Source organism: Bubalus bubalis, chromosome 24 (genome assembly GCF_019923935.1).
Source record: "Bubalus bubalis isolate 160015118507 breed Murrah chromosome 24, NDDB_SH_1, whole genome shotgun sequence".
Lineage (NCBI taxonomy): Eukaryota > Metazoa > Chordata > Mammalia > Artiodactyla > Bovidae > Bubalus > Bubalus bubalis.
This window is the reverse complement of record NC_059180.1, coordinates 6960212-6982086: the sequence shown is the minus strand read 5'-3', so window position 1 is coordinate 6982086 and position 21875 is coordinate 6960212. Positions and strand designations below refer to the sequence as shown.

The 21875-nt window shown below is 47.6% G+C and overlaps 1 protein-coding gene across 2 annotated transcripts in view; it reads right to left on the bottom strand.

Annotated features, from left to right (window-relative positions):
• Nucleotides 1-21875, bottom strand: part of COL26A1 (collagen type XXVI alpha 1 chain) — a 161010-nt gene that overhangs the window by 83723 nt on the left and 55412 nt on the right. Inside the window, exon 3 of one of the 2 annotated variants that reach the window (XM_006045409.4) lies at nt 9110-9213. In XM_006045409.4, the coding sequence (XP_006045471.2) occupies nt 9110-9213 (104 nt within the window). The remainder of the gene's footprint in view (nt 1-9109; nt 9214-21875) is intronic. The other variant, XM_006045410.4, reaches the window with a different exon arrangement.

The window sequence follows — 21875 nt, the reverse complement described above, 5'->3', positions numbered from 1 at the left end:
TATAAACTCAATAAAAATATTCAAAAAGTTCATGGAAAATGAAGTATTGTAGCTAATGTGGAGAAACCACAGCCCTTGTACATTGCAGGTGGAAACGTGAAATGGTGCAGCCACTATGAAAACAGTCTTACAGTTCCTCAGCTAGTTAAACAGAAAATTACCATATGACTCAGAAACCCCAGTCCTAAGTATATATCAAAAAGAATCGAAAACAGGTGTTCAAACAAAAACTTGCACGTGAATGTGCAGAGCAGCACTAATCACAATAGTCGAAAGGTGGAAACAACCCAAATTGTCCATCAGCTGATGAATGAATAAACAAAAGTAGTGTATCCATCTAATGGAATATTATTCGTTATTCAGATACATGCCACAGCTTGGATGAAGCTTCAAAACATTATGCTAAGTAAAAGAAGCCAGACACGAAGGCCTCATATTGAATGATTCCATTTATATGAAATATCCAGAATAGGTAAATCAGTAGAGACAGAAAGCAGATTCGTGGTTGCCAAGCACTAAGGGAAGGAGAGAATGAGGAATGACTGCTTAATGGGTGTAGGGTTTCCCTTTAGGGTGATAAAAAATTCTGGAATTAGATAGCCTGATGGTTGCACAACACTGTGAATATATTTAATACCACTGAATCACATACTTTAAAATGGCTGAAATGGTAAATTTTATGTTAAGTCATTGGACTCAATGGACATGAATTTGAGCCAACTCTGGGAGATACTGGAGGACAGAGGAAACTGGCATGCTACAGGTGACGGGGTCACAAAGAATTGAACATGGCTTAGCAACTAAACAACAAATGTATGTTTCTACAGATACAAATATCTACAGATTTATAGACAGATAGGAGAAGGAAATGGCAACCCACTCCAGTGTTCTTGCCTGGAGAATCCCAGGGACGGGGGAGTCTGGTGGGCTGCCGTCTATGGGGTCACACAGAGTCAGACACGACTGAAGCAACTTAGCAGCATCAGCAGCAGATGATAGAGAGATAAACATTAACACAAAATAGATACTAAAAATTTCTTTTTGAGTTCACAGAATTCACTATAAGTAGATCTGAACTGTAAGAAATGCTGAAAGAACTTCTTGGCGCTGAGGAAAAAGGATTCTAGAAGAAAGCTCAGCGCTCCAGGAAGAAATAAAGATCACTGGAAATGATAACTACAGAATAAAGGGAAGACTGTTTTTCCTTCTCTTCACTTCTTAAATAGTAATCTGACTGTTAATGCAAAAAGTATAATGTTGAATTGTAAAATTTCTAACACATTCATATTTAAAGCATATTGACAACATTAGCACAAAGAATGGAGGGAGTAGATAAATGAACTGTTAAAATGTTCTTTCATTTTACATGGAATAGTCCCATATTTACTCTAAGTTTGCTATGATAAGTTAAGGGTACAGACTGTAACCCTTTGGAGTACTAGTATATCATACGGAGAAGTACAACTAAAAAGCCAATAAAGGAAGACATGCAACTTCTGATTCCAGTCGTGATAGACTAAGTCATACTGAACTTGCCCTCCCGTCATAAACAACTAGAAAAGGAGATGAAATTTATGAAACGAATGGTCACAGACACTGAACCATGTGGAGCAGTGATTCCTGAGAGAAAGGAAACAAACAAGGTGATTCCCGGAAGCACTCTCTGGACTGGGGCACATGGCGGTGGCACCGAGCAGAACAGCAATCTGAACGGAAGAAAGAGAAAGCCGAGTACAGGGAGGCTAAGGCAAATTTGGTGGGCAGAATACTAGAGAAAAGAGAATTACATAGAAAATTATTCATTCATGGGGTCAAAAGTTATTGAACTGTATACTTCTGGTGTATGTAAATTAAATACATGTAATGAGTTGTATGTGAATTACACTTCTATAAAGTTGATTTAAAATGTGCAATTAATTATTAACATTAAGAAATAGAAAACATGCGTGGCCCTATATAGATGAAAGAGAATGAATTTGTTATCAAAAATTTCCCCACAAATAAAACTACAGGTCCAGATGGTTTCCCTGTGAATTCAAAGTTTTAATTAAACACTTAAGGAAAAAGCAATACGATCTTCCAAAAAAAAGAGTTTTCAGAAAACAGAGGAGGAAAAACTTCCCAGTTCTTTTTATGAGAACAGTTTAACCCTCATAATTAAAAATTGATAGGTAGTAGAAGGAAAGAAAACTACAGATAGACATCAAACATGGAAATATAAAAAAGAATAAAGTATCCAAATGAACTTCATTCCAGTAATAATAAGGCTACTCCCAGGAACAAAAGATTGGTTTAGTATTCCAAATCAATCAATGTGTTGCATTAACATAACAAAGGATAAAAGTATAATTACCTGAATATAGATGCAGAAAAAGCATTTGATAAGATTTAGCACCTATTCCTATTCCTGATGAATACTCTCAACCAACTTAGAAGTGACTGTCCTCATCTGATAAATAGCACACATAGAAAGTGTTAGTCGCTCAGTCGTATCCAACTCTTTGTGACCTCATGGATAGCCCGCCAGGCTCCTCAGTCCTTGGAACTCTCCAGGCAAGAGTACTAGAGTGTGTTGCCATTTCCTTCTCCAATACATAGAAAACCTACTGCTAATAACATATTTAATAATGAATTTTGAGATACTGAGAACTTCTCCCCTATGATTGGGAACAAGTATATCTGTTCTCACAACTTTTATTAAACATTTTACTAGATATTCTAGTCAGTCCAATAAGACAAGAAAAAGAAATTAAAAGCAAAATATTTGAAAAGAAAAAGCAAAAATGTTTTTAGTCACAGAAAACATGATAGTTTATGTAGAAAATCCAAACAAATCAATATATAAGCTATAATCAATATATAAGCTAATCAATATATAAGAATTAAAAAATGGATTTAGCATGGGTTTCAGACACAAAATCAATAATCAAAAATCAAATATATTTCTATATGCTATCAGCAAAATAATTATAACATGAAAACTTTAATCCCATTTTTTAGAAGCACCAAAAAAATAAATACTTATAAATACAACTAGTAAAAGATAAGAAAGCCGTCTACTGTGAAAACTAAAAAATATTGCTGAGAAAAATTAAAGCCTTATATAAATGCAGAGCAATATCATGTTCATGAATCAGAAGATTCACCATTAAGAGATCCATTCTCCCCAAATGTGCATATTCATTACAATCCTAATCTCAACCCAATAGACATTTTTGTAGACATTAATAAATGGAGTGTAAAATTTTTATGGAAATGCAAAAGAATGAGAGTGGTCAAAACAGACTTTAAAAAGAAGAAAACTAGAATTACATATCATTCCATCCTTACTAGAACAGTTCAAGTTAAAAAAACTAACAACACCAAATATTGGTGAGAATGGAACACACTTTGCTTGTAGCAGTACAAAATGTTAACACTTCTTTGGAAACAGTTTGGCTGATTTTATTATTATTATTAAACAACTCAAAAATGAGCAAAAGTCTTGAACAGACAGAAAAGAAGATATAAGAATGGTTAGTAAGCACTCAGATAGGCATACAGAAAGATGCTCAACATCTTAAGTCAACAGGCAAGAGCAAATTAGAAAGCATTTCACACCCATTGCTGCTGCTGCTTAGTCGCTTCAGTCGTGCCCAACTCCATGTGAACCCACGGACTGTAGCCCGCCAGGCTCCTCTGTCCATGGGGATTCTCCAGGCAAGAATACTGGAGTGGGTTGCCGTGCCCTCCTCCAGGGGATCTTCCCACCCTAGGGATTGAACCCAGGGTCTCTTGCATTGTAGGTGGATTCTTTACCAGCTGAGCTACCAGGGAAGCCTCACTTCATACCCACTACAATGGCTAACAACACCAACTGTTGACAAGGATGTGGAGCAATTAGAACATACTTTGCTGATAAGAGTGTAACGTGGTAAAACCACTTTAGAAAACAGTTTGACTCTTAAAAAATTAAACATACATCACAACCTAGCAATTCCACTTCTAGGGATTTACCCAAGGGAAATAAAAACAGACATGTTGATAAAAAGATATAAACAAGACTGTTCACAGAGGCTTTCTTCATAAAGGCAAAAACTATAAACAACTCAAACATCTATCCACAGGAAAATGGGTGAATAAAACTGGTTATTTTTACAATTGGATGGGCTTCCCAGCTGGCAGTAATGGTAAAGAATCTGCCTGCCAGTGCAGGAGACATAAGAGATGTGGGTTCAGTACCTGGGTCAGAAAGAGCCCCTGGAGAAGGGAATAGCAACCCACTCCAGTATTCTTGCCTGGAGAATCCCATGGTCAGAGGTAGCCTGATGGGCTACCGTTCACAGGGTCGCAAAGAGCTGGACATGACTGAAGTGACTTAGCACATACACATGCATACAATGGAACAATCCTCGGTAACAAAGAAACTACCGATACACATATAAGGACATGATCCTAAGTGAAAAAAAGTATGCATGAAAGAGTATATACTGTATGACTCCTTCTACGTGAAGTTCAAGCATGGATAAAACTGATCTATGATGTTAGAAATCAGAATAGAGGTTGTTAAGGGGTGGGGATTTTCTGTGAGGTGATATATGTATGTATCAAAATTCACCAAATTGTAGACTTAAAATGGGTCTCTGCTGGTATATGTAAATTTTATGTCAGTTAAAGAAAGATGTTTGCACCAAGATTATTAAAAGTTTTTTAATGGAAACAAGTTAAATATTTTCTGGTATGGGGTTCGGAGAAGGCAATGGCACCCCACTCCAGTACTCTTGCCTGGAAAATCCCATGGACGGAGGAGCCTGGTGGGCCGCAGTCCATGGAGTCACTAAGAGTCGGACACGACTGAGCGACTTCACTTTCACTTTTCACTTCCATGCATTGGAGAAGGAAATGGCAACCCATTCCAGTGTTCTTGCCTGGAGAATCCCAGGGACGGGGGAGCCTCATGGGCTGCCGTCTATGGGGTCACACAGAGTCAGACACGACTGAAGCAACTTAGCAGTAGAGGGTTAGTTAATAAAGTGTGTACCCAAATTCCACAGCCATTGAAAACGATACTAGAGAAAGCAGTCTATTGACAAGGAGAGGTGTTCACGACAGTCGATGTGAAAAAGAAAGTTATCGAATAGTGTGCAGAGCATAACAGACACGAAAGCACAGAAAAAGGTCTGTGGAACTCCCCTGGCGGTCCAGTGGTTGAGATCTGCCTTCCAATGCAGGGGGTGTGGGACGCAGGGTGTTCCCCTGGTTGGGGAACTATGATCTCACAAGCCTCTGGGCAACTAAGCCCACACCACACCTAGAGAGCCCCGCTCTGCAGTAAGAGAAGCCTGTACGCCACAAGCAGAGAAAGCCTGCGTGCTGCAGCAAAGACCCAGTGCAGCCCTTCCCCAACAAAATAAAGGGTCTGGGGGGGTTCTTCAAAGTGAGACTGGAGGTCACCTTGAGAGGTAAAATTCTGGATGTTTTCACTTTTCTACACCCAACATGTACTTGCTTGTGCAATAAGAAAAAAATATTTCTAGATAGATGCAGATATTACAGTTAATTCTCCTTATTCAGGGTAGCCACATTTCATCGAGCCCCTGGGGAATCCTGAATTAGTGACTACTGAACCGACGCTTGTAGGGGAAATACAGGATTAGATTCCTGTGAGTATCAGGTCACAGCATTTTCATCAACTGATCAATACGATCAATACATAACCTTGTTTTATGTGGGCTTCCACCTAAAGACATCTTATTGAATATACATTGTAGATTCATTAACATTTAACCCGCAGCCAATAGCAGCACTATAACTCATGCCAAACAAAGCTTACTTAACACATGTTATTTTCTCAGGAAGTCACATCAGAGTCTTTTTGCATTAAGAACACTGGCCGGCGCTATGCTTGGGGATATTTTAGACAAGGATATCACTTCCCCCTGCCAAAAAAAGAAAGGCACAAAAATGCAAAAAACACGGCACTAAACAGACTGTGAAAAGGATGCTTGTTTGCATGAGAACTGAAACCAAGAAGCAGGGAGCCATCCGGTTCAACCTCCTACCATGGGAACACACGTGAGGCGACTCAAATTTTTTATCACTCTGCACACAGTTCTTGAATGGCCACAAAAATGCTTCAGGTATTAATTTGGGTTACAAATAAATTTTAGTAAAATTCACAAATGCAGAATCCTCAAATAATTAGGATGGGGGACTTCTCTGGTGGTCCGGGTGGCTAAGGCTCCATGCTCCCAAAGAAGGGGGCCTGGGTTCAATTCTTGGTAAGGGAACTAGATCCCACATGCCACAAGTGAGAGTCTGCATGCTCCAACTAAAGATCCCGCATGCTGAAACTAAGACCCGGCACAGGCAAATAATTAAATAAAAAAATATTTTTAAAAATAATTAGGATCAACGGTATATAGACATGAGGCTTCCCTGGTGGTTCAGTCGGTAAAGAATTTGCCTGCAATGCAGGAGCCCCGTTTATGAAGGAGAGCATTCCCAAGCCTCGGGCCAGCACTCCTGGGGCATCCAGGGAGGAAATAGAAGGGGAGACTGAGCAGAGGGAAACAGGTCCAGAGACAGGCTATCTGGGAGGCGGGAGCCACCTACCCCAGGCAATCCCAGCCCAAGTCGTAAAACCAGAGACCTGACAACTTGGAAGGAAGGCCAGACACATCAGGAAAAAAAGGCACTTCTCCTGGGGAATCTCATCTGAGGCAAAGCGAAACCACGGAGGAGGGCACCTCTGACCTGCGGGCTTTCCAGAGAGGTCGGCCTGGGAACCGAGTGGGAATTCACAGTCCAGGCCCCTCCACAACCATCTCAGGAATGTGTCTGAAGTCACAGACACTGCTCTGACTTCGCCTTCTGATGGGTTCGTCCTTGGGAATGTAAAGTCGTTACCAGGGCTTCCAGAAGCCAGTCCCAACCTCAGCCAAGGGCCTCCTGCTCCCAGGAATCCCTCAAACCCATAGGATTCCCAGGACCCTCATGCTCCCAGCTGGATAGGGACCGCTCAACCCCAAGGCTCCCTGAAAGAGGCAAACCTCATCCCAAGCCCTAAGATGCACACACGTCCTCATCGAGGCGGGCAAGTCTGGAAGATGCTTCCAGAGGGGAGGGCTGGCAGAGGCTCTGAGGCTGAGAGTGTCTTGCGATGTGCTGACACCTCTCACTAATTAGCTCAGGATGCCCAGACGTTTCTGGTGAGTGTGCTGATAACCCACATCAGTGTGGTTGACCAGGGACGACCTTTCTTCTGGAGGGGAGGTCCCACATACTCTCAAGGGCAGGTGCCTCTGGGGGCATTTGACTAGGTCAGAGTCACCCCGTCTCCTCTCCCAGGAAGGGTGGGCCCCCAGTCCTGCTTGAACCTACTGCTGTCCTGGTGGGCAGAACCTCCCTGAGAACAGAGCTTGACCCCCAAACACCCCTGGCCTGATGCTGCTTGCCAAATGCCGTGCTTCGTCCGTGCAGTCTGCAAGAATTACCCAAAACATGTGCATGGGCCCAAAAGGTGATGACCCAACCTTTCAATGTCACAGAGCCCACTTCAGGGCACGGGTCATCCTGGGAGAAGGTCACCTTGTTTCCTTGCCATTCATCCCAGGTTACAGCTCAGGTTCCGTGAAGTTGGATGTTAACTTGTACAAAACTGCAGAGATGTAAATGATTTCTAGGTAGAGAGGACAACCTCAAAGGTTTTGTTCTATTGTCTGTAGGATCTAACTTGGGCTTCCCAGGTGGCTTGGTGGTAAAGAACCCACTTGCGAGTGCAAGAGACAGAGGAACTTGGCAAGCTACAGTCCATGGGGTCACAAAGAGTTGGACACAACTTAGCGACGAAACAACAACAAATAGTATTTTAACATACATGTAACTAAAATCAGGCTTTCCGGTGGCTCAGTGGGTAAAGAATCCACCTACAGTGCAAGAGATGCAAGAGACTCGGGTTCAGTCCCTGGGTCAGGAAGATCCCCTGGAGGAGGGCATGGCCATCCACTTCAGTATTCTTGCCTGGAGAATAGCCAGGGACAGAGGAGCCTGGCGGGCTACAGTCCATGGGGTCACAAAGAGTCAGACATGACTGGAGGGACTATGCATACACACATAACTAAAATCAGTAAGTCAGGGAATAAAAAAAAAGACAAGGGAGGAACGTGTTGTCAGAAAGTCAAGGTTGAGGACAGCTGCTGTTTCCAAATACAAAACCGGCTCCTGAGCCAGGGGATGGCCCAGCTCTTCTGGAGAACCGGGTGAGCTGCAAATCTGTTCATCAGGCTGGACCCACCTTCGCTGGATGTGAGCGGGGTAGCAGTGGGCTCTGTCACCCTCTCTGATTCCCGCCTGAGCGCTGCTATCTGGCCCCTTCGGGCTCTAGAGTCAGACTGAGCCCAGGGCCCAGGGCTCAGAAGGGACACCTAGCCCTGAGCCTCGCCCTCTCTCTGAGCACCAGCTGGGCAGAGGGGCCAGTGGGGTGAGGCCCTCCTGCTCCTTCCACCTACCAGGCCCATCTGCCTTATTCTACAACAGGTGTGGCTTCAAGGCTCACAGGTCCTCATCTGCACCTACTCCGAGCCCACATACCCAGCTCTGCCTGCCCCAGCTCCTGCGTGAGTCGGAGCCAGAGCAGAAGAAATAGGCTGTGCGTTGAATTTCCTCCCCAGGCCGGGGCTTACGATTCTCCTCCAGGCCTGGCCCGAGCAGTGCACACACGGACCCCACCTCGGTGCCCCCCGGGCAGGGTGTCAGGCTCACCCCAGCTGGCTGGTCCTGAGCGTTTAGTTCAGAGATGCTTGGGAGAAAGAAAGAATGTGAAAAAGAGAGGAACTCCTCCCAGAAGGAGGGCAGGCGGGAGAGGAGCGTCCAGAGACTCTGAGGACCGGCCTGGCCAGCAGCCATCCCCCGACCCCCTTATTTAAAATTAATAAAATGATAAACCCAGTTACAGGTAAATGACAATTCAGTACATTTAGCTGGATAATATAAAAATTTACATATTCACAAGCACATAGCTCCTTCATCAACATCAGTCATTTTAGTCCATGTAGTCAAAGTCTTCTGGCATCCCAGAGTTTTTATCGATTTTATTTTCTCCAAACCCAAATTTTCCCCAGAGACTCACCCTCGTCACAGTTGCTCCCGGTAAAGCCAGGGCAGCACCTCCATTCCAGCGCCGTCACCGTTCGGTAGGATACTCTGTATGTGGGTCTGATCAGAGTCCTGTAACTAACACAAGGGCAGCATCAGGACAGTGTGAGGGCCCCCCTCCGCCCACCGCAGACCCCACTCCTGCAGAGACCACCCAGCCCAGCCAGATACAGAAACACAAATATCATATAATATCGCTTTTATGTGGAATCTAAAAAAAATGAACTTATTTATAAAACAGAAACAGACCCACATGCATAGCAACTAAATTTATGGTTGGCTCAGATGGTAAAGAATCTGCCTGAAATGTGGAAGACCCAGGTTCGATCCCTGGGTCAGGAAGATCCCCTGGAGAAGGATCTGGCAACCCACTCCAGTATTCTTGCCTGGAGAACCCCATGGACAGAGGAGCCTGGTGGGCTACAGCCCATGGGGTCACATGGACACAACAAAGCAACTAACACACACACACACACACACACACATACAAAGGGGATGGAGGGATAAATTAGGAGTTTAGGATTAACAGATACACACTACTACAAATAAAATAGATAACCAAGGAGCTACTCTATAGCGCAGGGAACTACACTCAATATTTTGTAATAACTTCTAAGGGAAAAGAATCTGATAGAGAATATATGCACGGGGTTCCCAAGTGGCATAGAGGTAAAGACTTCGCCTGCCAATGCAGGAGACACAAGAGACGAGGGTTCAATCCCTGGGTTGGGAAGATCCCACAGAGCAGGAAATGGCAATCCACTCCAGTATTCCTGCCCAGGAAATCCTATGGACAAAGAAACCTGGCGGGCTACAATGGGATCGCAGAGTCAGACATGACTGAGCACCCACACATACATATAAAACTGAATCAGTTTGCTGCACACCTGAAACTAACATAGTGTAATTTACACATTGGAAATCACCTATAATTTAAAAAAGGAAAACATACATATGATTGATTTTCACAAGGGGCAAAAGTCCAGCTTTATGATTCAATTTCCATCAGGGCTTGATCAAGTCTGCACAGCTTCCTCTTGAAAGCAAAACTGCATGACTTCACAGAACTTGCATCTGCTGACACCAAGCAACTTAATCATGAATGGGAAAATTATGAATTAATTGAGAGCAGCAGGCGTAATGTTTTTAGGCGCACTGTTGACAGGAAAACACATAAGTCACGTTTCGAATTTCAGAAATAGTGCGCTAAATCTGAAAAATCCTGTTACACTAATTTTTCTTTGGAAAAAAAAAATCCTCTCCCTTGTGTTTCGTAAACATTCCAGCAAAGCCGCTTCCCCCTGGAGCTCTAAGTTGGGGATAGGGGAGGAGGAAGGGTTGGCAGGGCGCAGCCAGGCAGGGGCTGGAATCTTCAAAGTGAGGGGACGGGAGTCTGCAGGGAGAGGTGCCCAGGGGCAAACCCAGGCCTTGGGGACTCTCAGATCCATGGCAGGAAGATCTCAGGAAGCAGCTGGCATAGGCCACTGGGGTGGCGGGTGGGAGGGCAGAGGACCAGTCAATGTCACCACTCCTCACAGCAAGGGACCTGATGAGACACAGCGGGGTAGGTGAGCCTGGGTCCAAGGAGTCCAAACAGACTGTCTGCATAAGAAACATGGTATCTCTGACTCAATGGACATGAGTTTGATTAGACTCTGGGAGTCGGTGATGCACAGGGAGGCCTAGCATGCTGCAGTCCATGGGATCGCAAAAAGTCAGACACGACTGAGCGACTGAACTGAACTGATAAGAAACATACAACATTTCTCACCCACGCATTCACTCACATGCTCATACATACACACGCTCACAAACACACATGCACACACACACACATACACACTCACACTCTTACACCTGCTTCTTGCTGCAGATCTCCCAGCCAGAAACAGGCCCATCTGGGGAAAGGAAGATGCTTTAATTTCTATTTAAAATGTCATTTTTTTAAATTGGAGTATATAGTTGCTTTGGGGCTTCCCTCATAGCTCAGTAGGTAAAGAATCTGCCTGCAATGCAGGAGACCCGGGTTTGATTCTTGGGTCAGGAAGATCCCTTGGAGAAGGAAATGGCAACCCACTCCAGAATTCTTGCCTGGAGAATCCCACGGACAGAGGAGCCTGGTGGGCTACAGTCCATGGGGTCGCAAGGGTTGGACACGACTGAGCTACTAAACGACCACCATAGCTGATTTACAATGTTGTTGGTCTCTGCTGTAGAGCAAAGTGAGTCAGCCACACTGATTCATATATATGTAAACATACAGCCCCTCTTCCTTGGATTTCCTTCCCATTTGGGTCATGACAGAACGTTGAGTAGAGTTCCCTGGGCTACACAATTGGTTCCCCTTTTTTTTTATTTTTGGCCACACTGCATGGCATATGGGATCTTAGTTCCCTGACCATGTCCCCCACATTGAAGGGCAGAGTCTTAACCACTGAACTGCCAGGGAAGTCCCTTGGTTCTCATCAGTTATCTATTTTACACATTAATAGCGTATATATGCCAATGTCCCCAGGAGGAGAGCATGGTAACCCACTCCAGTATTCTTGCCTGGAATATCCCACGGACAGAAGAGCCCGGTGGGCTACGGTCCATAGGGTCTCAAAGAGTCAGACACGACTGAAGTGACTTGGCACACACGCCTGCATGCCAATCCCAATCTCAGTTCTAAAATTAATTCTTAAAGGCAGATTGTTGCTCTGGCTAAAAGGGGCTGGGAAAGCGAGGGAACCGCTCCCATAACCACAGCACCATGGGGTAGATGGAGCCCCGGGCGCTGGGGGCACCAGCTGAGAATTTAGGGTCCTGACCCTAATTCACGATGGGAATTGCACATGTTCTGGAACCTCCCTGAGCCTGTTTCCTGGTTTGCATGCTGAGGACCAGGATGCTGGGTGTGAGACTCAATGGAAGGGCACGTGTGAGAGCAGAAAGGGATGTGTAGATGCTAGGTTCGCAAAATACAGCCCTGACCTCATTCCTCCTGGCCCGTACCCTTTGGTCATCCCCACTGTGGTCAGGAGACAGTCTGAGCTGTTTAGCCCCGGGGACCAGCCCTTCTCCAGCTGCCGTGGCTGCCCCCAGGCCCCTTGTGCCATCGGCTGCCCCTCGGCCTCCAGCCCAGGAGCCCTCCAAAGGGCTCTTCACTGTGTGCCTTGAGTGATGATGGGGACAAAGTGATAGCAGATACAATGAGAGCTTTGAGTACTTGCCATGTATCAGGCACTGTTCTGACACATAACAATCCTAACAGGGGGATGCTATCACCATTCCTAATTTACAGATAAGGAAACCGAGGCACTGAGAGCATCAGTAACTCTATCAAGGTCACACTGCTAGAAGGCGGTGGAACTAGATTCTGCCAGGCAGAACTGGCAGAACTTAGGGATACTAACTTGTGTGCATACAGTAGCAGGGCACCCTGTTCCTCTCTGCATCTGGCCAAGGTACTGAGACGTGGCCCCTGAACCAGAGGGAGAGCTCAGTCCCCAGAGAAGGTCTTGTTCTGCCCCTCATTCCTAGCGAGGGCCATGGGTTGGTCTGTCCCATGTGGGACCAGAAGCATCTGGGTGGCTGTGAAGGACAGGAGCAGGGCCTGCCAGTAGGTGGCGCTGCTTCACCAGTCCAGCAGGCCGGGGCTCAGACCCTCCACCCTCCCCTGAATGCCCGGGGCAGGTGCAAGTGTCCATGGGCTTATTCCCATCACTTTGCCCTCCTACGTCCATGAAGAACTCCCAGCCATTCCACTGGGGTCCAGTCCACAGATCCACTGATCTAAAATGATTCTGTTTTGTGGCTGACCTCTCTCAAAACTTCCCATGGCTCCCATAGACCGAAGACCACACTCTCCAGGTCAGCGAATAAGGCCCCACCTAGCGTCCTCCCCTCGCCTCCTTGCACAACCACCAGCCAAGGCTCCTCCCACCACAGCACAACAAGCAGCTCTTCCTGCCTCCTGGCCTTTGCACGTGCAGGCTCCTCTGCCTATTGGCCCATCCTCCTGTACTCCGCAGAGAAAAGCCCCCAAGAGCCTTCAGGATGTGACGCCAACATCCTCTTCCCTGTGAAACACCCCCAGTCCTGGCCAGAGCGGATGGGCTCCTTCCTCAGCACCCCCACACCCTGTACAGAGCTTGGCTTTACATGCGGGGTGCCTGCTGTATACCAAGCACTGGGATTACAAGAATGAAGGAGGCAGCAAGAGCTCTCACTGTGCTGGAGCTGGTGGCGCAAATTCTGTATCATAGGTGTGAATATGTGCCTGTGCATGGTGCTTCCCTGGTGGCTCAGATGGTAAAGAATCTGCCAGCAATTCAGGAGATCCAGTTTCCATCGTTGGGTAGGGAGGATCCCCCTGGAGAAGGAAATGGCAACTCGCTCCAGTATTCTCGCCCGGAGAATTCCACAGGCAGAAGAGCCTGGCAGGCCATAGTCCGTGGGGTCGCAAAGAGTCGGAAACAGCTGAGCGACTAACACACACGATGGTAAGTGCCAGGGAAGAAAGCACTGCGTTCACTACTCGCATTGCAATGGATTCGTTTTCTTTTTTTTTTTTAATTAAAATATAATTTACAGGGACTTCCCTGGTGGTCCAGTGTGGCTAAGACTCCAAGTTCTCAAAGAAGGAGCCCAGGTTCCATCTCTAATCAGGCAACTAGTTCCCTTATGCTGCATCAAAGATCAAAGATCCCGCATGATGCAACCAAGACCTGGCGCAGCCAAATAAACAAATGAATATTTAAAAAGGAAAGAAAGAAAAATATCTTGCCATGTGGATGGAAGACCAGGTTCAGAAGCTCATATCACTTAGCCAACTGACAATCCAGGCTAAGGCAAGACGTCTTTCAATACACTAAAAAAAGCATGCCCATGATCCTACAAGTAACGCACATGTTTATACCAAGTCATGGCTGGTTCCAAGGCTTCAAAAGGTATCATGATTTTCATAATGTGAAAGTCAGCGGTGAGGCAGCAAGTGCCAATACTGAAGGTGCCAAAGCTTTTAAAGAAGAGCTGCAGAGGATAATTGTGGATGAGAAGTATCTGCCAGAACAAATATCGAATGTCGATGAAATGAGCCTGTTCTGGAAGTGTGTGCCGGAGCAAACACACATTCATCAGGAGTCCAGGACAATGCCAGGATTCAAGGCTTTCAGAGACCGCGTGGAAGGCTGCTTGGGGGTGGAAAAGTTACCGGGCTCGAATCAAAGTTTTTCCTAATCTACCAGTGGGAGAACCCCAGAGCATTCAAGTATGTGAGCCAGGCATTCACTTCCCATTTGTTATCGCCATAACAAGAAAGCCTGGATGACATTAACAGTGTTTGAAGCCTGGCTTTTGAAGTGTTTTATCCGTCAGGCAAGAGAATATTGGAGGCAAAACATCATCCCATTCAAGATTCGGCTGATCTCAGACAAGGCTCCGGGGCATCCACAGCATATCAGGATGGGCATCCTGATGTCAAGCTTGTGTAGCTGCCACTGAACACAAGTGCACTCATCTCACCCAAGGACCAAGGCGCCACAGCTACGTTCAAACCATACTCTTGACACCAAATGTCTGTGCAGGCCCTTGAAGCAATGGGAACTGGTCAAACGCTCTGAGAGTTTTGGAAAGGTTTTAACATTAAACATGCTACCCAGACCATCCATCACTGCCCGTGGGAAGAAGTCACACAGCAATGAGTGAACACTGAACTGCACTTTGCAGAGAGTTTTAAAGACATGTGAACATGTTTAAAGGTTTTAACCAAGATTCTGTTGTGGATGAAACAGTCCCGAGATATGAGTGCTTGGTAAAGACCTAGAACTGGACATTTGAAGAAGAGGATATTCGTGAGCTTGTTGGTACCGAGGGTGAAGAACCTTCCGATGAGGAGCTGTTCAAACTGGAGAAAGAAAGGGGGAGAGAAGTTGAGGCAGAGGAAGAAGTTATGCCCAGGGCACCAAGAAAGTTCACAGCAAAGAAACTGGCAGAGACGTTTGCTGCCATCAGCAATGGTGGAAGGATGTTAGAAGAAATGGATGTCGATTATGGGAGGTCCACAAGAGCTGACAGGCAGATACAAGATGTTCTTGCTTGCTCTAGAGAAATACACAATGGAGAGAAGAAACACACCATATACTCAAAACTTAGTACCTTCCCCAAGAACACTCCACCTGCTAAACCATCAAGTGTTGACGACCCGGTGCCTTCTCCCAAGCTATTCCGGAGCCTCATCGGAAGAGAGGAATGGACGATCCTGTCTCTGTAGCTTCCCCGTCATCCAGCGATTAATCTTAGCTGAGTGCTGCAATCACTCTTCAATGTGCTTTCAGCGGTGTATGCTAATGGGGATTCTGTTTTTCACTTTTCACCTTCTCACTCTCATGTAATAAATTACATGAGATGGTCAACATTTCATTATAAAACAGGCTTTGTGTTAGGTGAGTTTGCCCAACTGTAGGCTAATGGAAGTGTCCTCAGCATGTTTGAGGTAGGCTGGGCAAAGCTACAACGTTCAATAGGTTAGGTGCCTCTAATGCATTTTTGACTTCAGGTATTTTCAACTTGCAGTGGGTTTGTGGTGATGTAACCCCATTGTGAGTCAAGGAAGATCTGCAGATAAATCTAGTGTTTAGCTCAATGAACTCTGAACCTATGTATACACCAACATTCCCATTGCTCCAAAGTCCTTTTGAACGCCTTCCAAGTTGATTCTCTAGCCCCCAGGCATAACCATTCTTCTGACTTCTCACTAGAGATTAGCTTTGCCTGTTGTAGAATTTCATATAAATGGAATCACACAGCATGCACTCATTTGTCTGCATTCTTTCTCCCAACCATCATGTCTGTGAGGTTCATCTGTATTGTTAAGGGTAGCATCTTTTGTTTCTTTTTATTCCTAAATAATATTTCACTACATAAACATACCACAATGTATCTGTTCTCCTGTTCATGGACTTTGGGGTTATTTCCAGTTCCACTGTTGATACAAGTGTTTTTATACAAGTCTTTGTGGACAAATTTCCACTTCTTTAAGGTAAGTACCTAGAAATAGAATTGGTGGGCCATAGGACGGATATATGTTTAACTTTAGTAGATGCTACAAACACATGTCCCAAACCTATTTGGATGAACGAGGTTCACATGCCCAGCAACAGTGTGTGAGTTCCAGTTTCTCCATAACCTTGCTAACGTTTGATATTGTCAGTCACTTTCATTTCAGTCATTCTAAGGTGTATGCAGAACTCTCATTTATAGTTTTAACCAAAGTTGAACCCTTTTTCATGTTTGCCATTTATTTATCTCCTTTCGTGAAGTATCTGCTCAGGTTTTTTGCCCACCTTTAAATTGGGTTTTGGGTCTTTCTTATCAGTTTGTAAGATATACAAGAGAGACCTTTTTCAAATGTATGTATTCTGAATGTTTTTTCCCAACCCGTGGTTTGCCTTTTCATTTTCTTAAAGTATATCTTTACTGATCAGTTGTAAATTTTTATCAAGTTCAATTATCATTTTTTAAATTTTACTATCTGCTGGGCAGGAGTCAAAGTTCATTATTTTCCATTTGAATGCCCACTTGCTACAGCACCAATTGTTGAAAAGACCTTTTTGCCTAAATGTTCCCACTAAAATTAAATTATCTTACTGCCTTGTTGTGGAGAAGGCAATGGCACCCCACTCCAGTACTCTTGCCTGGAAAATCCCATGGACGGAGGAGCCTGGAAGGCTGCAGTCCATGGGGTTGCAAAGAGTCGGACACGACTGAGCTACTTCACTTTCACTTTTCACTTTTCACGCATTGGAGAAGGAAATGGCAACCCACTCCAGTGTTCTTGCCTGGAGAATCCCAGGGACGGCGGAGCCTGGTGGGCTGCCGTGTATGGGGTCGCACAGAGTCGGACACGACTGAGGCGACTTAGCAGCAGCAGTGCTGTGCTTAGTCGGTCAGTCATGTTTGACTCTTTGCAACCCCATAGACTCTACCCCGCCAGGCTCCTCTGTCCATGGGATTCTCCAGGCAAGCACTGGAATGGGTTGCCATGTCCTCCTCCAGGGGATCTTCCCAACCCAGGGATCAAACCCAGGTCCCCCACATTGCAGGCGGATTCTTCATCCGAGTCACAAGAGAAGCCCAAACACAGCATACGTTTCCATTAATATAAGTCTTCTTTAATTGTTCTCAGCAGAGTGCCATCTTTCGTTAAATTTACCCCTAGGTGTTTGTACTCCTCTGCTCAGGCTGCCATATTAAAATATAGTAGACTGGATGGTTTAAAACATCCTCACCAATACTTGACCCCAATGCATCCCTGCCCATCTGCGAGCCACTGATTGAGCAAGTCCTGCCTCTCTGAGCCCCCCTGTAAAGTCTGTCCTTGCCTCTCTGAGCCCCCTGTGAAGTCTGGGCTAAGATGTAGCGGGATACAGATGATCTCTTGCTATCCTGAGACTCTCCAAATATGATGTGGAGTCTCCCATCTATGTTTCACTAACCTGGTTGTTGCTGTTGCTGTTTCTTCCCAAGACAGACTAATTCTAGGGACTTCTGATCTCTCTGTTTTCGCTCCCTCCGTAGGGAGTTCCTGGGAGTTCCTTCACTGCCACTCGGCACATTCAGGGACATATATTCCCCAGGGAGTGGTTATTCACTCAACAAGTATCCATGGAAACCTGGACCCTACCCTTCTCTGGCCCCTCCTATCAACGAGTCCAGGGAGATCAGTTCCACCAAGTAGATCCTACCTGCCCACTGCGCTCCCTCACCCTGCCCTGGTCTGGCCTCCATCAACACCCTCCCAGACAGCAGCAACAGGCCCTGACTGATGCCCCAGTTTCCACCCCCACCCCTGGTATTCCATCCTCCACTCAGCAGCTGGTTCCAGTGATGTTTTCAAAGCATAGGTCTCCTTCATGAACCCTTTCCAGCTTCCCTTCAATCTCAGGACAAAACCCAAATCCTCAGTATGACCACTTAGTCTTCTAAGATCTGGCCACTGTCCTTCCTGGCTGCCCACCCTTGCTCATGCCCACATCCACCACCTCCCCACCCCCGCTAGAACTCCAGCAGTCACTGGCTTTTGAATTTCTGAACCCACAGGGCTCCTTCCCATATCAGGGCTCATCATCCACTGTTCCCTCTGCCCAAGACACCCACTAACACCAATGCAGCCCCCAGTGCCGCCTCCTCTGAGAAGTCCTCCTTGATCAGCCCACCCCTCAGTCCCACCCACTCCACCACAGGCTGAACCCCTTTGACTTTCACTGTCATAGAACCTTCATAGAACCCTGACATCTCTCTCCTAAACTCTTATCACCCTTATAAGTATACACCCACCTGGGCGATCATTTGTCTGACATCTGTCTCCTCCACTAACCCCCAGGCCTAGTTCAGGGTTTGGCGTATCATACGTGCTCAGTAAAAATTGATGGAATGAATGAAACAATCCATGAATAATTTGCACCAGATGGAGTCCCAGGCTGGAAACTTCAGTGCTAACCAAGACAGGGTAGCTCCCAGGAGGAGCTCAGGGTGACATTCTTGGAAACTGATGGATGCAGGGATGGACAGCTGGGCATGGCCACTTCCACCCACCAGGAGGGCCCAAAAAACACTGCCCACATGAGGGGAGACTGGAGGGAGGCCTGCTGAGCTGACAAGGTGAGGAGGCAGCCAGCACCAGGAGAACTAGGAGATTTGGATGATGTTCGGGGGCAGAAGGCTTTGACAGGCAGACAGAGCACTTGGGGCGGCTGTGAAAGCCTGGAGTGCAGGCAAAGAGTCTGGACTGTGTCCCTGGAGACTGGCCATGCTCTCCAGGCATCCAAGGATGCTGATCAGAAAAATATTTCTGAGCCTGCATGAGATCATATTAATTTATACATGTATATAAACACATATTATTTACCATCTTTGCATACATAAAAAAATCAGTAAAGCTTAATTTTTGTCTTATTTTGTAGATTAAAAAATAAACAGGAGATTTGATGTGGTTTTTCCACCCGTCGACAAGAGAGTCTCGTGTACGCACAGGGAGACCACCCTTCCCAGCCATGGGGAAGCCACCCAGGCACTGTGGCTCAGAGGAACATCGTGATCAGATCTGCTATCAAGAGAGACCCCACCTGCGTTGGCATGGAGGCCGGATGGGACAGAAGAGATGGGAGGTGGGGAGGCGAGCCAGGAGGCTGCTGGCCGAGAAAAGGGGTGGGGCGGGCAGGGATGAATGGCTGCAGGTGACAGAGGGGAAACTGAGGCCAAAGAGGAGCAGGGGATCAGATTCCAGGTTATAAAGTGGCAGAGGTTGGACCGAACCTGATCTCCTGAAGGGACCCCATGTTCTCTCCCAGGAACTGGAGGAGGGCCTTGCCCTCTGCAGCCCCCAGGACCCACTCAGTGAGCAGGGCGGTCATGAGGTCCTCGGAGATGCCTGGCCACATTCCTCCGGCAGCCACTCAAAGACTGCCCTGGATAGGGGGGAGACGAGTCCTGTGTGCCCCCAAAGGCGGTTCTGGGTGCCCAAGGTCACATGAGAGGGAACATGAAGGAAGAGCTCCGGAGAGAGATGAGATGCCCGTCACTGGAGGTGTGCAAGCCAAGGTCATGGCTCTCTGGCCTCCAAAGGCGATGTCCCTACAACACCGTGAGGTCCTTGAGTGGGTGCCATCGTCCTGGGCAGGGTCTGCTGGGAATGACTCTGCCAGGCCAATGACCTCATCTGGGGGAGGCAGGCGTCCCCTCCCTCACTGGGCACCGCGGCTCCTGCCCCGACCCGGCTTCCTCACCGGGGACCACCACGAGGAGGACCAGACTGGGAGGTACCGAGACAGACTGGAGACTCAACAGGAAACGGGAGTGGGGGTTTCAGAAAGGGAGGCAGGAGATTATTAATCTCTTGATTAATAGCAGCGGGGCCGGCGGGGAGGGGGCGGGGCGGGGCGGTCCCACCGCAGTTCTTCGGCAGGAGGCAGGGTCCTCCGGGCGCTGGCCTCCCCACAATCCACGCCAGGCGTTCCCAAGTGCAGACGGAAGGAACAGCAGGCCCAGAGAGCAGTGTCCCCCACCCAGGTCGTCGCTTGCACTTAAGCCCGGGACCAGAGTCTACTGGTGGGGGACGGGAAGATGGTGGGGCGGAGGGTACTGCCGAGGCGGGGGAGGTGGACACATCCAAGCTTCTAGACCCACCCAGGCTGGCTGAGGAGGGGCAGGAAACAAGGCCACGTTCTAAGAAAGCACTAAGTCCAGGACTTCCTGTGGCCTTGTGGGCTGCAGGCAACCCAGCCCGAGGTGGGAGGCTGGCTGGCAGGGGGCCGTCTGGCGGAGAGGAATGAAGGAGGCAGAAGTTCCGGCAAACCCCTCGGCTCAGCACATCTGGAAGAGGTTGGCTCTAATGCCATCAAAGAGCTCGGAGGGGCCAGGCAGAGAGCTGAGGGCAGGGAAACCAGGCTGAGGAAAACTTAACCCCCGCAGCCCCGGGGCTCCTCCTTCCGAATCTGTCTGGCCCTGCGACCACTGCGTCCAGCCGCTGACCAGGGGTTCTGGAGGGCGGAAGGGCGGTGGGTGACAACACCCCGACATCCGGCTGCAGGCCAGGGCTGTGTTTCCCACCCCGGAGCAAGATGGGGCCGTTTATCCCCATTTCCCAGGTAGGGAAACTGAGGCACAGGGAGCGGGCAGCACCCCTCATCCTCTGAACTGGTTCTGAGGGCCCTCGGGGCAAGGGTCCGGGTCCAGCCCCCTCACTACAAGCCAGAAGGAGAGGCCACCAGGGAGGAGACTGCCCCCCTCCAGGGTCTTCGGTCCTGCTGTTCCCTCTCCCCATCCTGCTTCCTCAGATCTCAGCTCAAGTGTCCCCCAGGGAAGCCCCAGAACCAGGGCTCACAGCAGAGACACCCTTCCCGCCATTGGCTGTGAGTCTTAGATGGACATAGCCCTCACGCCCCGGCCCTACCCCCATCTCTGAGAGAGAGGGGTCCTGATCTTTTTGCACACTAGTGCCTGGCACTTAAGTGCTCACTCAGAACTAAACAGCTAAACAGACCAAACACAGGCTCAGAGAAACCTGAGTCAGGGCCGCAGGTCCCGAAGCCAGAGCAGGCATCACACGACCCGGGTCCACGCTAGCGTGGACAGACTGGGCCCCAGGCTCAGTCCTCCAGGTCTCATATTTGTCTGTGAACACTAGTTTTGGGTGCCACCTCTCCCCCCCCACACACACACATTACAAAAATCCTACATAAAAAAATCACAGAATGGGAAAATCCACACCGGACACAGTTGTAATACAATTTTTTTTCCTTCATTTAAGAGGATGGATATGTTTCTCTAATGAACATTCGTTGAGCGCCTTCATGTGCCCAGGCTCTGGCATGAGGACACTGTGATCCTGCCACAGTGATGTGTTCGTGGGTGGCTGGAGAGTCAGCACTGAAATCAGACTGCCTGGCTGTCACGTGGTTGGACCTGCATGGGGGATGGGTGCCCCGCCCTGGCCTTCTCTCCTAGTGCTGCTCTGACAAGGCGCCCCCACTCCCTTCTGGGGTCCAAACCCCAATCCTCCCACTCCCTCATTTCCCCACCTCCCCCACTACCACCCACACCCAGCCCCGGGCTCCTCAGCACTTTTACTCCTATGGCTGTCCTCTGCCCATCTTCACCAGCCGCCTCCCCACTCTCCCACCTCATTGCTGGCAGTTTACAAACATGCTCCTGTGTCTCCTGTCTTAAAAACCAACCAAAACACCTCCCTGGGCCTCATG